The 14,754-nt window shown below is 47.5% G+C and overlaps 2 protein-coding genes and 1 non-coding gene across 8 annotated transcripts in view; 2 read left to right on the top strand and 1 right to left on the bottom strand.

Annotated features, from left to right (window-relative positions):
* The first annotated feature begins 702 nt into the window (after positions 1-702).
* RPL32 (ribosomal protein L32) lies at positions 703-5,322 on the top strand. 2 transcript variants are annotated; one of them, XM_024556768.3, is made up of 4 exons: positions 703-792; positions 2,058-2,158; positions 2,782-2,963; positions 5,141-5,322. In XM_024556768.3, the coding sequence occupies exons 2-4, from the start codon at positions 2,063-2,065 to the stop codon at positions 5,268-5,270; spliced, it is 408 nt and encodes a 135-aa protein (XP_024412536.1). In that variant the 5' UTR covers positions 703-792; positions 2,058-2,062; the 3' UTR covers positions 5,271-5,322. The 2 variants fall into 2 exon arrangements, with proteins under 2 accessions (XP_024412536.1, XP_024412537.1); XM_024556769.2 differs by lacking the exon at positions 703-792 and adding an exon at positions 870-888.
* On the top strand, positions 1,848-1,987 carry LOC112301343 (small nucleolar RNA SNORA7). The gene has a single exon (XR_002974483.1). It is a non-coding gene; the product is annotated as a small nucleolar RNA SNORA7 (small nucleolar RNA).
* A 1,364-nt stretch (positions 5,323-6,686) lies between the features above and the next one.
* CAND2 (cullin associated and neddylation dissociated 2 (putative)) overlaps positions 6,687-14,754 on the bottom strand; it is a 31,310-nt gene continuing 23,242 nt past the window's right edge. For 3 of the 5 annotated variants that reach the window (XM_024556708.3, XM_045192273.2, XM_045192272.3), the window contains 4 exons: positions 12,556-12,725; positions 11,295-11,459; positions 9,780-9,887; positions 6,687-7,721 (listed from right to left, as the gene is read on the bottom strand). In XM_024556708.3, coding sequence (XP_024412476.2) covers positions 7,494-7,721; positions 9,780-9,887; positions 11,295-11,459; positions 12,556-12,725 — 671 coding nt within the window. In that variant the 3' untranslated portion in view covers positions 6,687-7,493. The other 2 variants (XM_045192271.3, XM_045192274.3) reach the window with 2 other exon arrangements.

The raw sequence follows: 14,754 nt of genomic DNA, 5'->3' as shown, positions 1-14,754 counted from the left end.
TCCAGTTTAGCTTCTGCTTCCATCTGGCCCCTGGAATTACTCCTGTCAAGATCACTAATGACATCTGCATTGTGGAATCATGGGGCTTTTTTTTTCCTTCTGAAATTTGATTTTTCGCACTAATCTTAAAAAGCCAGGGGGAAAAAACCCAAACAAACCAAGAACAACAGTGAAAACCTGGGCAGTTTTATCTAATGGTTACAAGTGTGGATTTTTTTAAGTCAAACCTCCAAATCTCACTTCCTACGTATGTAAAATGGGGAAAATAATAGACCTACTTCGTAGAATTGTGGGAAGGCTAGTGAATCCAATTGAATTACAGCTATTATACATAGTCTCATGGCTATTTACAAATTCACGTGAGGAATATTAGGAAGTCTCTGTTTTGTTTCCTCCTGGCCACTACGAGGCGCACTTTGGAGCTGAAGAAACGTAGGCGAAAATAATCTAAAGACTGGAGGCGGAGGAGCGGCTTCAACTTCTGGCGGAAGTGGGTGCTCCGACAAGGTCTTAGAAGCTGAGAAAGAATTTCAAATATATTCTACGTATTCCCAAGAGCGGGTATGAAAAATTTTCAGGACCACGCCTTGATATTAATGTCTACTAAAGTAAATGTAACCCTAGATGTTTTTCAGTATTATTTCTCTGACATTTATTTTTGAATGACCAAGAGCCGGAAGTACTTGCCTTTTCCCTGCCAGGACCCAGAGGTCAAGTCGCACAGAGCTCGCGCGTCTGCTTCCTCTCTCTTCCTCGGCGCTGCCTACGGAGGTGGCAGCCATCTCTTACTCGGTGAGTTTTAATCATTGGTCATCTGTGTCTGTGCTGTCTCCACTAAGCCTCATCACCCCCTGGTGAGGAGGCCTGTCGTTCCAAGCAGTCGTGTCGGTGGGTATTGTTTTTGTCGACTTGCTGGAGCGCGTATAGGAACAGAACAAAATGATTCGGATGGTAATGGGTGTTCGCTTACTAGGGCCGCTTGCACTCCTACGGAGGCCGCCCGGGGTCAGTCTGAGCCGCGGGCAGCTTGTTTGATCCCTAAGGGCGCAGGCCGCCGTTTGGGCCCAAACTACGGGGTCTCCTGCGGGGCGTGGAGTGATTCGGGGGTTGCGGCCTCACCGGCCAGGGCTCAAATCGTCGTATTATTTGGGTTAGCGATATCTGCTCACGTGGTATAGAAGTAAAAAAACCTGTTCCTGTTGCCCCACGCTCCCCTCTACTTTCTGGCCCTGGTTACTGCTGCGGCAGGAATTACCCGCCCCACCCCCCCAAAATCGGTTTGGTTACCAGAAATTCTGATAGAGGATTAGGATCTTTGGGAGTTTGAAACTGTATCCTTGTCTTAAAGGAAGTCATGGCGAAGGGGGGCCGGGGGGGTGGTGAGTGTATTCCACTCATTGAGTACCTACTGTGTGCTAAACAAGGAAGTTGAAGGCTATGAAGAGAACAGGGTGTAAAGAGGGCTATTGAGGACACCTTGAGGAAGGTAACTTTTGAGTGATCTATAGGTAGAACGGTATGTTCAAAGGCCCAGAGGCATTTTAGAAGTACATCTAGATGCACATCTAGAGGTTTCTCTTTATTAAACGTTTGCTTTGGTCTGGGCGTTATAGGCATTCAGTGTGCAAGAGCATCTCCATTTTACAGGTGAGAACAGGAACTCCAGCTCATGTAGTTTGTCAAAGTCCCGCATAACTAAAAGGAAACTGGGCCACGTGCGGGTTCAGATACTTGGTGAAGTAGGATTTGCTGCCCCTTTGCAGGCCGAGAGAACCTTTGGGGGCCAGTTTGTTTTAAGTCAGCTATTGGCATTCTTTCTTGGCTTTTGAGTGAGTGAGGTGACTCCTAACCTCCCAGGATCGCGTCTGGAGAATAGCTAATATTCTGCCAGCTTCGGAGACGGGAGGGAAAACAAGCCTGGCAGAGGTACCCATTCCATTCCCCGCTTGCTCCGTAGCTGGTGATTGGAAGACACTCTGCAACAACGTTAAAGTCCCGGACAAGGAAGACCTCCTTCTGGGACTGTTTTTGTTTCACAGTGTCTGTCTCTTTTGAAGGCACCATGGCGGCCCTCAGACCCCTCGTGAAACCCAAGATTGTCAAAAAGAGGACCAAGAAGTTCATTCGGCACCAGTCAGACCGTTATGTCAAAATTAAGGTATATGGTCTGGGGGTGGAAGTGGAAGTGTGTGTTGGGGTGAAGAAAAGAGGTTCCGAATTGGTTGCTGGGTTTCTGACATCTCCTAGAAGAGTATCTTGGACAGATGAACCAACCAGTCTGGTTGGTGGAAAAGAGCTCACTATAGAAACCCAGGCACTTACTGGCACTGAGCCTCTTGATGTGTAAATTGAAACAAATAACAAGACACACTTGGACTTGGCTGTTCTGAGGTATCTAGAGGCTTATATTTGTATCATATTTCAGGTAGCCTTATGATGGTTTGAGAGGTAAATTATCCTTGTTTTATAGACGAAAACCTGGGTCTTGAGTGCGGTATTGAAATCCATGCTCTTCATCTTGTTATGTGCACAACCCCCTCATGTCCCATTGGTGTGTGGTCTGCTCTTCCTTTGCTTAGGAGTGGTTATGGGTCTGTGTTCCTGGTGTGCAAATACAGGAGCCTATTTTTCTTCACCAAAAAAATAAGTAGTGAAATCCTGTTACCCAAAGACAACTACTATTTGTTATGTTTCCTTTTCATTTGGCCCCTGTTTTTTCCCTCCAGAAGGAAGGGTTGGCAGTCTGCACAGACACTGACCTACCCGTGTGTTTTCTTTCAGCGGAACTGGCGGAAACCCAGAGGTATTGACAATAGGGTGCGCAGAAGATTCAAGGGCCAGATCTTGATGCCCAACATTGGTTATGGGAGCAACAAGAAAACAAAGCACATGCTGCCCAGTGGTTTTCGAAAGTTCCTGGTCCATAACGTCAAGGAGCTCGAAGTGCTGCTGATGTGCAACAAGTGAGTTGCATCCCATCTGTGGGTTCCGGTGTCAGAAGTGTGAATCTCTGAGCATTTTGGGGAGGGTCTCTAGACCTTTCAGAATGCATTTGGAGACGTTGTATATTCTCTCAGGAGCTCAGTCGACACTTGGCTGGGAACTTCAAAATGGGGGGCGGGGCTACAATTTGTCCTAAAAAGTGTAGAGACCCAAGACCTGGAAAGAGAAGGACTTTTGGCAGTCACTTCCAGAACACTGCTTTATTTATGTGGGGGATAGCCTCAGACCTAAAGAGCATTTAAGCTGGCCACATGCATCTTCAGAACGCTGCGGTAATGAAGGAGTTGCTGTCTGATTTAGAGTTCAGTGTGATCAGAGGTGGAGAGAAGGCAGGCTGCAGACAGAGGGTACTTAGAGTTGTGTAGGTGTAAGAGTGCATGGAGGGATTACAGCATTACTTCCATTGTTTTAAGGAGGTTAAGACACTTGGTGAGCTCTGTGTGAGACTTTTTGGTTGGCTTAGGCCCAAACGAGGGCAGTGGTTGAGAAAAGATTGCTTGTGGCAAGTAATTTAGACACAGCTGGTCACATCTGTCTGTGCATGTTTACAAACATCTTTAAGTTAAAGCAGTTGAAGACACAGTAATGAAAATGAAACCATTTTTGTTTGAGTTTCTAGGTTGGAGATTTAACCAGGTGTTGAAATGCTGGAAATTTCTGTAGAAACCCTGGGCGAGCACAGGGATTAATGGCGGCAGATGCCCAGGCCGCACTGAGTAGGCCGATAGAGAAGTACGACAGGACGATGCAGTCCGCCACATGTGGTGCGGCAAGAAATGACTGCGGTGCAAATGTTGCAGTATCGAGAGCCATGGGAATACTCTGCGTCCGTAACTTCTAATCCACAAGTTCCATTTCTGGGCATTTATCTTGAAACCATTAAAAAGAAGCCCTGGCTGGTGTAGCTCAGTGGATTGAGTGCAGGCCTGCGGAAGCAGGGAAGCTTTATAAGCTGATCACTGCAAGAGAAACTGAACAATTGTGAATATAGTTGGTGGATGGTAGGAGTGCAGCACTGAGTGAAATGTTACACATTTAAAAACTCGTGTGTGGAAACTGCCCAAGCAGCAGGGGAAGTATTTAAAATATGTACAGTGTGGTTGTGATTATTAAGTAGAAATGGACAAGGACCTGAGAGGTTTTTGAAAAAAGGACAGTAATACAACCTAAGTCTTCTTGAAAATAAAGATTGTGGAAACATTTTAAAATGTAGCTACTTTGAGCTTGAGTGGGCTCCTTTATATAAAACAAATTTCTTACCTATTTTGCTTGTCACACTGTTAAGCTATTTTCTTACAGAGATCTTAAAAAAAACTATATGTACTTACTGCCTTATTTGATCAAACTCCTTCCAGCCTTCTTGTTTTTGCTGAAATCCTGCAGGGGTTATGCCTTTTCCTAATCCATGTTTTATGGATTCAGATCACCTCCCTACTGAAATGTGTCTGTTAGACCAGTTACCAAACTGGGGTGAGGCCAGCTTCCTAGCACACGTGTGCTCAGGAAATGTTAGGTGCTCCACTGTCTGGGTGGCTTGAGGCAGCGTTACTTTCAACGTGGATTTTATCTGCAGCAGCTGAACAAGTAAATGTTTATGGTCTGGATCAGGATTGGATTAATCACACTGTTGGAGTCTGCTCTACTTGCAGCTCCAAAACTTTTCGCAAGCAAGTCCAAACTCCCTGGGACTTTACTGAGTTGGGGGGATTGGCTAGAGAGACGGAGAAGTTTTGAACATGGAGTCTGGGGCTGAGCCATCCTGGCCCTGTCGGTTGCTGAATATGTGATCTGGAAAATTCACTTCCACCTCTGTGGTCCTTGGCTTCCTTGTCCGTGATATAGAGGCAATACCAGGATTACAGGGCTGCTGCGAGGAATACTGTAAATAAGAGGGGACCGTGAGAGCTTTTTTGGGGTGTTGTTTTTTGTCTCTCAGCAGACACTCTAAGGGCCTTGCTAGTATCTTCGGATTTGGGACATGCAGGTGTTACTCAGCAGCCATGTACTAGCACCCTCTTTGCTCAGTGCTGTGGCTCTGCAGGTGAAGTGACCAAAGCCATTGCCTTCCCAGTGGAACGCGCACAAGTGTGTGTTCTAGGCTGGCTTGCTCCTAACCTGCCTATGACTTCTCTTCCAGATCTTACTGTGCCGAGATTGCTCACAACGTCTCCTCAAAGAACCGCAAAGCCATTGTGGAAAGAGCAGCCCAGCTGGCCATCAGAGTCACCAATCCCAATGCCAGGCTGCGCAGTGAAGAAAACGAATAGACAGATTGTGTGCACATTGTATTTGTGTTAATAAAACCTTAAAATTCTGCCATCTGGCATTTCTGCCCTTGGTTTTACTTCCCAGTTTCTTTGACAGCTTGTCACAGAGATTGTTCTTTTGCCCGCTAATGCTCTGGAATCTGCCACGTGGAAGAGGTTTATACTGGCCTCAAGTGCCCAGACCAGCTGGGGGTGGGGAAGACTTGGCCCTCAGACCAAGGGAGGTTCCGAGACCCTCAGCTGAAGGACCTTGCAGCTCATAGCAAGAAGTCGTTCTTAGCCTCACTTTAAAGTTGGGTGACAGTTACCCTTTGTAGTTCTTGTGAAGGTTGAGAAAATGGGTGACAGGATCCAAGTGACTTTCTTTCTTACTCCCTTAAATTCTTACTGGGTGCTGAAATAGCACTGTGTAGCTTCTGTCCAAGAATACAAAACAGGATGACACACACATCCCGCTACATATGATCAGGCCTGGATGTTTGGAGATGGCTTTCAGTTTGCCGTATCTAAACTGTGCCGGCTTGCTGCTCCAGGCATAATTTCCACAGGCGTGGGGTTCTTAACTGGTAGTAATTGGGCCTATAATAGCTAGGATCAAGCCTTTTTTTTTTTTTTTTAAATCCTCACTCAAGGATATGCCATCGATTTTAGAGGAGGGGAAAGGAGGAAAAGAATCGATTGGTTGCCTCTTGTGTGTGCCCAACCAGGGACCTAACCCACAACCCAGGTGTGCACCTTGACTGGGGATTGAACCAGCACCTTTTGGTTTTATGGAATGATGCTCCACCTGAGCCACACTGGCCAGGGCAAACTTAGCTGTTTTTAGTTCTAAGGTTAGCATACCCCAAGAAATGGTATGTTGCAGTGTAGGCCACGCGTTGTATGGCACGTGGTACTCCAGTACAGTGATTTTCAACCCTTCTCATCCAATGGCGCATACGCTAAAACTGGCACATCAAATGTTTTCTGATCAGACAAAATAGGGGCATAATTTTGATTCATTCATACCAGATGGCTATTGTGTTGGCCGTTGTCATTTTTATTTGACAATCTAAGGGAAAAGAGGTCAGTGTCTGACTAAATAGGCATTGCATATTTTGAAAATTCTTGGGGCACACTGGTTGAAAATCACTGCTCTAGTACAAGACTATAGAGTGAGGCAGGGTTTTTTCACCCCCCGTCAACTGAACCAGAAATAATACACTGGTTTTAACTTTCCCGGTGTGCTAGCCATGACTGGGGTTAAGGCTCTCAGTGTCAGTAGATAAAGTTTATCTTTCTTGTTGACTGCCTCCCATTCAAGACCTTGTGTGAAACATTAAGTAAACTGTTAACTTTCATTATTTAAACTGACATGGGACGTATGCTGATAGGTGGTGTGACTACTGACTAGAGGGAATTGTGCAGAGAAAACAGTTGTAACTGAGGATCTCTCCTTTATTGACCCGGGATAGCACAGAAATTCTTTGGCCTGTTGCTTGATTTTGTGTCCTCGATACTAAAAAGGACATGTTCAAACCCTCCTTAGCAGGACACAGACCAACAGGTTATGCCTAGGGCGGGCGAATGAAACGTGGCTTGTATACGCGTGCTTCTCTGTTTCTCAGTTTGCTACGTAAGTTCTGAAATTAGAAAACCACAGTAGCTCTAATTCTCTACCCACACTCTTCCCCCTTGCAAGTAAGTATTTCTGATTCATTACTACCAATTAGAAATTTTTTTAATTCTAAGATGTGAATAACTCAAGTATGAGTTTTTTAAGATGCTCAGCCAAAGTACTAATTCTTGGTATGTCAGATCAAGGGAATGGAAAACATGCGAGAGGTGTGACAAATCTGGGGCACTCGTGGGAAGAAAGGCCAGCCTGCTGCCCCCTAACCTCTCCCAGCTGTGAGCACAGAGTGTGTCTAAACTAAATACTAAGTATCTTGTGAGGCAGGGCCTCAGCTTGAAAAAACCAGACAGACGAGCTTGAAAGGCTTGGGACATTCTGCCCTGTTGCTTTGAATGACTGTCCTGAGTTAAAGGGCCCAACTGTTGGCAGCCTCACAGCTTCAGGTTGGGGGCCAATGAGTCGGGGTCCCTGGAGAAGGCACTGTAAACCCCACACAGTAACAGGAGGGCCCCCAGGGAAATGCAAGTTTGTCAGTAAAGGCCAGTGGCCTTAGGCTCGAGTGGGTCCCCTTCCCTTGAGTAAGGGCCCATCCAGGGGCTGGGGTAGGACTAGCTGAGCTCCATGGAGTCTGTGCTGGGGGCTGAAGCAGAATCCTTCTGGATGCTTTCAAAGAGGGCAGCAAGTTCAGGGTTGGATCTGATTTGGGAAGAGAAGTCGGCCATGATGGGGCTTTTCCCCACTTCTGGGATGGTCAGCAAGGCGGCCACCGCCCTCATGGCAGAGCGCTTCAGTTCGTCCTGCTTCTCAAACTCCTGCTTCACGGACCCAGCCTTGACCTACAGTGGGAAACAACAACGAGCCGTCCTTCACTGAGCCTGTCCTCGCGCCACACCTCCCCGGCTTCCTCTCCACCACCCACCCATGTCACACTGCCCTGCTTCACAGCTTCCCGTGGTCCCAGCCTCCTGGTGGTCCTTCCATCTGGGCTTTTACACTGGCTAACTTCCCAAGAGGCTGGTTCTTTGTCATTCAAGTCAGCTTCAAAGTCACCTATAGGGCCTCTGAGCAACCAATCGAAGTTATTCACCTTTCTTCCTGATAATAAATCAATGGTGACAATTGCTGTAAAGTGTTCACTTAGTCTCCTTCCCCTGCAAGAAGTATTGGGCTATCTCTTTACTGTGATTAAAACAGACTCCTACCAGAGGACTTAACCGAATGGATTACTGGGACGGTCCTCCAGCCAGGCATCCGAAGTCCACTCTGCAGATGCAGCTGGCAGCACTCGCCCAAAAGTGCCTTGCCTCGTCCCCCACCCGCTCCCACTTACCCAGAGAACCTCAGGAATCCCCCCACTGCTTTTGGAATAAAGGCCTTCCTTGACTTACCCCAGACAACATTAGGCTCTTCCCCCTAAAGAATCTGTGATGATTAAGAACTTGGTATTGGGGTTGGACAGTCCTGGGTTCAAGCGGCTCTGCCCGTGAGAGCTGTGGCTTCAGGTAGTCACCTTTTTGTCCCTCGCTTCCCAAACTGTAATGAAGAGCCTCCCCTTACAGAGCTACCATGAGGACTACATGACCACCCAACCTCTTCCCTAAAACCCTTGGGGCCAGATGTGCTTTTGGAATTCAGGAGTTTGGGGGGTTTTAGAAAAGGTGATAATGTGCAGATAACGTGGGTCTGGTACAATACCCTGTAATCAGATACACTAACGTTTCCCCTACTAAGTTTATGAAAAATGTAAGAATATTATGAATATCACAAAAAGGGAAATAGGGCCATAAACAGCCCTGTGCTAGTTCAAGTTAAGTTTTGGTGCCAAACAAGTTGCTAAAATCTTTGAGCGTGCGGAGCTTTCTAGGATTCAGAATTGTGGATGAGGCACTGGGGACGTGGATGTGATGAGCTTCCATCCCTGCGAAACACAGACATCCCTCTGAGCGGCCAGACTGAGTGACACCTTGTGGGCCGCAGGTGAAAGTGAGCGAAGCCGTCCTGACCACGGTGCCATTTGCAGGCTCCTTCCTGTGCACCGGGGTTCTCTCCGTCCCTGCGGTTCAGAAAAAACTAGAAATGTTTGGCCACTGAGACTCAAGAGTTCAATGGCCCTGTGGAACCACTGTTTTCCTTGACTTCATACTAAGCATATGTTAAAATAGAAACTTACAAAGTAGGTTTCTATTAGTAAATTACCAATTTTATCTTCTATCCACATGAGATTTCATTTCATTGTGGGTTTTTTTGGAAAAGGTTTTACTACTTGGAAATTACTACTCTATGGGTATCTCTACTCTTTGGGCTCCAATCTAAAATAGTCTGCCCTCTTTTTAACTAATTTTTTACCCTTCTAAAACCCAAGTTAGTTCTTTCAGCAGGTATTTACTAGGTACCCCTTAGGTGTGCCAGGCTCTGTTCTCAACACTGCAGCTTTCCATGAGGTCCCAGATCCCTCCCATGGGCCCCTGAGCACCCCAGTCTAACAGCAACCCTGCCCCATGTCAATCAATCAGTCAATCAGTAATTTCTAAGAGTCTGCCTCAGTTTCCCAATTAGGACATGAGATGAGGAAGCCCATCATGTTCGATGTTGCATCCCTAGTACAAAGCCTAGCACCCAGGAAACACTTAATGAATGACAGAGACAGAGTTGGGTCTGAATCCCAGCTCCACAATTCACTAGCTATGTAGCCTCAGCCAACTTCACCTGTCCTAACCTCTGTTCCCCTGTGTATACAATGCTTAAGAAGTAACAAGAAGTACTTTAGAGGATGATGATGGTGATTAAAATAAGCACGTCTCATGCCAGCAGTACCACAGGAGGTTCTTGATAGACTGTAACTATGAACGACCTGCAGAGGACCCATGATGTGCACGGGCTGGGCAGCGACTTACTTTAGCGATGCAGGTGGCCCTGAGTGGCTCAATGAGCCGATCCACCCTCTGCAGAACAGGCGCAGGACACAGGGTAGCCAATCGTGCGAGCATGATGAAGGTCAGCATCTGCCCGGGAGGAAGGAGACAGAGTTCTTAGTGAAATGGCCCAGGACCAAAAGAAGCAAGCCCTGGGGAAGAGCAGACTCTCTGGACCCAACACCCGGAGCTCAAGTCCAGACTCGAGCACTAATTCCCGCTCAGGTCCCTATCAGAGTCTGGGACCACCAACTAAGCCAACTGCGCTTGGTTGTCTTGAAGAAACTCGGATCAGAAGAGGCATCAGGGAGGGGGCAGTTCTCAAGCTGGGATGCCTGCTGGGCCAGGCAGGCACTGTCTGTGAGTGAAGGGCCCAGAGGGCACCTGGGAGGGAGTAAGGAGTCCACACCCCAGACGGCAGCTATGCAGCCCGAGCCAACTGTGGCTAGGTGGGAAGGTGGCCTACACTTGACAGACTCTTTTCAAAAGAAACCCCAATTTTCATGTAAAACCTGTCCAGTTTTTAAATGTTGGCACTTGATTTAAACAAAAACAAACAAAAAGTTATGTGAGCCAACTACACATATCCACAGGCTAGAGCCAGCCCACAGGAGAATAATGGTGACCTTTTGAAAATGGTAAAATCCCTACCAATGATACACAGCCTAATGGGTGGCTGTTTGAAATCAATATGCCCTATCCATGCCCACCAGCTATCTCCCCTGCCCTGACCCCCACATGCTCCACAGCAAAGGAGAAGACGGGGGCGGGGTGGGGGGGGGATGCTGGGCTACAAAGAGCATGGCGTTAGATGTCATGAGCTATGACCCAAGGCTCCTCCACTTCCTGCTTTGTGCCCTTGAACTAGCCAGGTCTCTGGTTTCTCCCCTGTAAACTGGGCATCTAAACCCACTCTCCAAAGGTTAATGTGAAGGCTTGATGAGATAACTGTAGGTTGCTCAGTCGATGTCCCACCCACCCTCCTCAGCACCACAACTCAAGCGTGGGGAAGGCCCATTAAAAATAACTTGCTTTTATCACTCAGTGGGCCTTGGCCATCTTTCCCATCAGCACAGAGATCCCGCTCCCTCGTTTTAATGCTGCTAGGACTCCATGACAGGAGGCGCCCAGTTTATGGAGCCAGCTCTCCGTAAGTGGACATTTAGGTAGCTGCCAGATTTTCCCAGTTCTCAGGAATCAGTGAAGAACAATCTTGAACAGAAAACTCTGAATGTGTGCAGGAGTCCGTCAAGAGGCTCACAGGGAATTGCTGAGTCAATGGGTATGTCTGAGAATCATAAATTTTTCTAGCTATTGCTAAGCCATCCTCCAAAGAGCTTGCCGGTGTAGAATCCCACCAAAGGTGTTTGAAAACACAGCTGTTTTCATGGGATTTCCTGGGGTAGGGCGTGGGGACAAACAAGCAGTAGGCCCACTGGCACCCGGCTGTCCCGTTGGTATGTGGTAGCCCTGAGTCTGGCAGGGGGCTCATCCTACCCGGATGTCATAGTGGTCCTTCAGGCCGTCCTCTACGTGGTTCAGGAACTCGCAGATGTCCAGCTGGCCCAGACAGCTCTCGAGCAACGAGTACATGCACTCGAAGGCTGCCTTCCGCACGTCCAGACCATCATCCACTGTGTGTTTAAAGGGCCCCATCTCCACCTGCAGGAGGGAAGGATAACGGATTAGGGGACATGAACCCAGAGTGCAGGAATACCTCCCCTAGTTCCTGCTGCATACCCCACATCTGTTGTTCAGCGCTGCGTCTCCTGTCTTACACTCTCAAGTCTGCATGCCTTTGCTCAGCCTGCAATGACCTTTGGTGATGACAACAATAAGAGTTACCATTATTATAATCTCCTGAGCAGCTGTGATGCACCAGGCTCTGTGCCGAGTGCTTGGCGGATGACATTTCACTCAAGCATCACAACAGCTCTACGAAGCCAGTGTTACTATTAACTGCATTTACCACAGGAGGAAGTTAAGGCTCAGAGAAGTTAAGTTGCCCAAAGACACATAACTAATACATGGCTGAATCACACTTAAAAACCCAGATCTCCCTGAACCTTTTAACCATGGGGCTCTGCTCTTAATGGTAAAGTCTTCTCATCCCTCCAAGTCCAGTTCAAATGTCCCCTCTGTTGGGAAACTTTCCTAACCTCTCTAAACAGTCACTTCTTCCTCAGGGCTGCCACTCAGTTCAGACCTTTTTAGCACATTGTGTGATGGTGACTTATCCGTTAAATCACCTTTAATCTCTTCCCTTTAAATTCTCACTTCACCAACTGGGCTCTAAGTGAGTTACATAATGAGTACAGGGGGTGTCTCTCTACTTCAGGAGGCCATGCGCTCCCTGGTGCAGAAGCCATGTGTGGTCCAGCTCTGGATCCTGGTGCTCAGGCAGAGGGCTGGTGCTCTGCAAGCACCTGCTGAATGTTGAATGATAACAAGAGTCACCAACATTGACTGACTGCTGACCACGTGCCAGGAGCAGGGTTGAGCCCCTGCAGGACTTCACTCAGTGAATCTTCTCAACAACTCTATGATGCAGACATGATTATTTTGCTTGTTTTGTCTGGAGAAACCAAGGCTCAGTGTGGACCAGGTTACCCCAGCAGGGTCACACAGCTGGGAAGTGGAAGGGCAGGACTTGACCCAGGCCATGGGACCTGGCCATCTGATAAGCTGGACCCTAATTCTTACCACAGCCCCACCAGTCAGGCCCAAGCTCTGCCACTCCATTCTCTCCCAGACTCACCTCTCGGATGAGGTCCCGGCGGATCTTTGTCTCCTGGTAGAGGAGGGGCAGGATGTTACCCAGCCGGTCCCGGACCAACGAGGGCTTGTTGTGCACGGCTGAGTTGAAGAAAGTCAGAGTGGCCCGGCGCACGTTCAGGTCTGGGTCCTGCAGGCTCTCCATGAACTCTCCTGGCAGGAAGATGAGAGGGGGTGAGGGACAACACAGCCAAGACGGCAAACCACCTCCACCCCCATCTCCGTTGTTGGGTTCACGTGAGGCATGCATACCTAGCTGAAGGGGGGCGAATGTATTCTGAGCATCTGCTCTGTACCATGTGCAACAAGCCTTCAAAGTCCAGACATGAATGTGGACTTGAGTCTGGCCTGGGTTCAATCCATATGGTACCGTTTCCTAACTCGGACCTTTGAGAGCCTTGATGTCCTCATCTGTAAAATGGGGGTGATAACTGTATCTATCGCGTAGCGCTGCATTTATGGTTTAAAATGTGGCAGTATATAAAGCTCACAGCGGAGGGCCCGGCAGAAAGCAAAGATCCTACAAATGTTAACTTGATCATTATTATAGATGAGGCTCCTGAAGATCAGAGAAATGAAGAAAATTATACATAGTCACACAGCACTTCTGAGTAACCTTTCTGTATAATTTAGACTTCTCAATAACTCTGTTAATGTTTTATATACTCAATAAATAAACAAAATCAAGAATTGAGGGGTCCCTAAAAAAAAATCAACCAAACTGTATTTTAAATGATTCCAACTCACCCAAGTAACTTCCAAACCAAGCATTTTGATTACATGCCCTCAGACTAAAGACAAAAGAACTATAAACAAATATTGAATAAACAAACATAAAGGTTGGCAGTTCTTAGACTACTTCCTGTATATTCCAAAACTTAGTGAATAAATATCTTATAAATAACAGGAGCTGGGTTTCTCCTGTAAGAGAAGGGCATGTGGAAAGGGGGAGGCCAGGATGAACACCGTGCTGCTGCTCAGGAACAGGACCCAACGCAGGGATCCACGTGTGTCTGTCTGTGTACGTGCATCCACACTTACACGTATGTCCTTGTGTGTACTGTGTACTGAGACAGTGGCACCCCAGTAACCATGAGCGTACACAGGGTCCAGATCTGGGATTCTAAATACCATTCTCCATTAAAAGGAATCTGGGCTCCTTGGATTAATGGCTGACTGTAGGGCTGGGGCAGCGCAGATGAGGATGAAACATCTTATTGAGCCCAAACACAGGGATGTTCTCAAAGAATGTGGAAACAGGTAAGTGCACATGGGAACCGGCTACATCTGAGGCAGTCCTGAGAATCGAAATAAATAAAGACAGCAACAGATGATAACCCACTGAATGAAACAGAACTCTATGAGTCTGTAATGGTAGGAATAAATCAATGAATAAGTAAGTAAGTGGGGGAGAAGAAAACGTTCTTCCTGAAAAGAGAACACTAGCACATAAATCTGGGAGGAAGGTTGGAATTAGAAAGCGGCCCTTTGGCAACTGTCAGTAATCGCCGGCTCAGGCAAGAGCCCACAGCAGACGCAAAACACAGTAGGCAAAAATTCGATGAGGAAGGGAATATTTCAACAGACTAAAAATTACTTACGTGTTTGAAAGGGAAAAGAGTAACTTTAGAGTGAAGAAACCTGGAAGTCTCCACTCGAACAAGGTGATTAGTGTTACCGTCACCAGACGTGGGCACACTGCCATCCCGTGCTGCCTGATGTCGTGTACTGGGGAGACAAAGGCTCCCAGCAGAGTGGGATTCCGACCCAGGGCCGGCAGCCTGGCCATGCTGGCTGCTAGGATCCCCACTCTCTGTGAGAACACAGCTGTGGGGAACCAGCAAGACCTGAGTTCAATCTACTGTCTGAGCCTCAGTTTTCTCATCTGTAAAATGGGGCCACTCGTACATGCCACAGTGGGGGCTGTGAGAATTAGCTGTGATGAGGTATATTAAAGAACCTAGTGTGGTACCTGAGACACAGTGAGAGCTCAAAAACTGTGATTCAAACATATAACAACAAAAACCAAACACCCGGTTAGAGGCCCCTGGGGCTGTCAGCCATGGGCAGCTTGGGCAAGACGGAGAAAAATGGCTGGGGGCAGTGTGTGCCTGCTGGGTCAGAGCACAGGATGAAGTTGCTGCTGGTGATATTGCTGTAGCTTCTGAACATGTTCTCCAAT

This window comes from Desmodus rotundus, chromosome 8, assembly GCF_022682495.2.
Source record: "Desmodus rotundus isolate HL8 chromosome 8, HLdesRot8A.1, whole genome shotgun sequence".
NCBI classification, from domain to species: domain Eukaryota; kingdom Metazoa; phylum Chordata; class Mammalia; order Chiroptera; family Phyllostomidae; genus Desmodus; species Desmodus rotundus.
The sequence above is the reverse complement of the archived record's forward strand: the minus strand, read 5'-3'. Positions and strand labels throughout refer to the sequence as shown.

Excerpts from the sequence above, each read along its gene's own strand:
- RPL32 (XM_024556768.3), top strand. The coding sequence starts at position 2,063 with ATGGCGGCCCTCAGACCCCTCGTGAAACCCAAGATTGTCAAAAAGAGG. Across the intron at positions 2,159-2,781 it reads ACCGTTATGTCAAAATTAAG|CGGAACTGGCGGAAACCCAG; the intron begins GTATATGGTCTG and ends GTTTTCTTTCAG. Across the intron at positions 2,964-5,140 it reads GTGCTGCTGATGTGCAACAA|ATCTTACTGTGCCGAGATTG; the intron begins GTGAGTTGCATC and ends CTTCTCTTCCAG.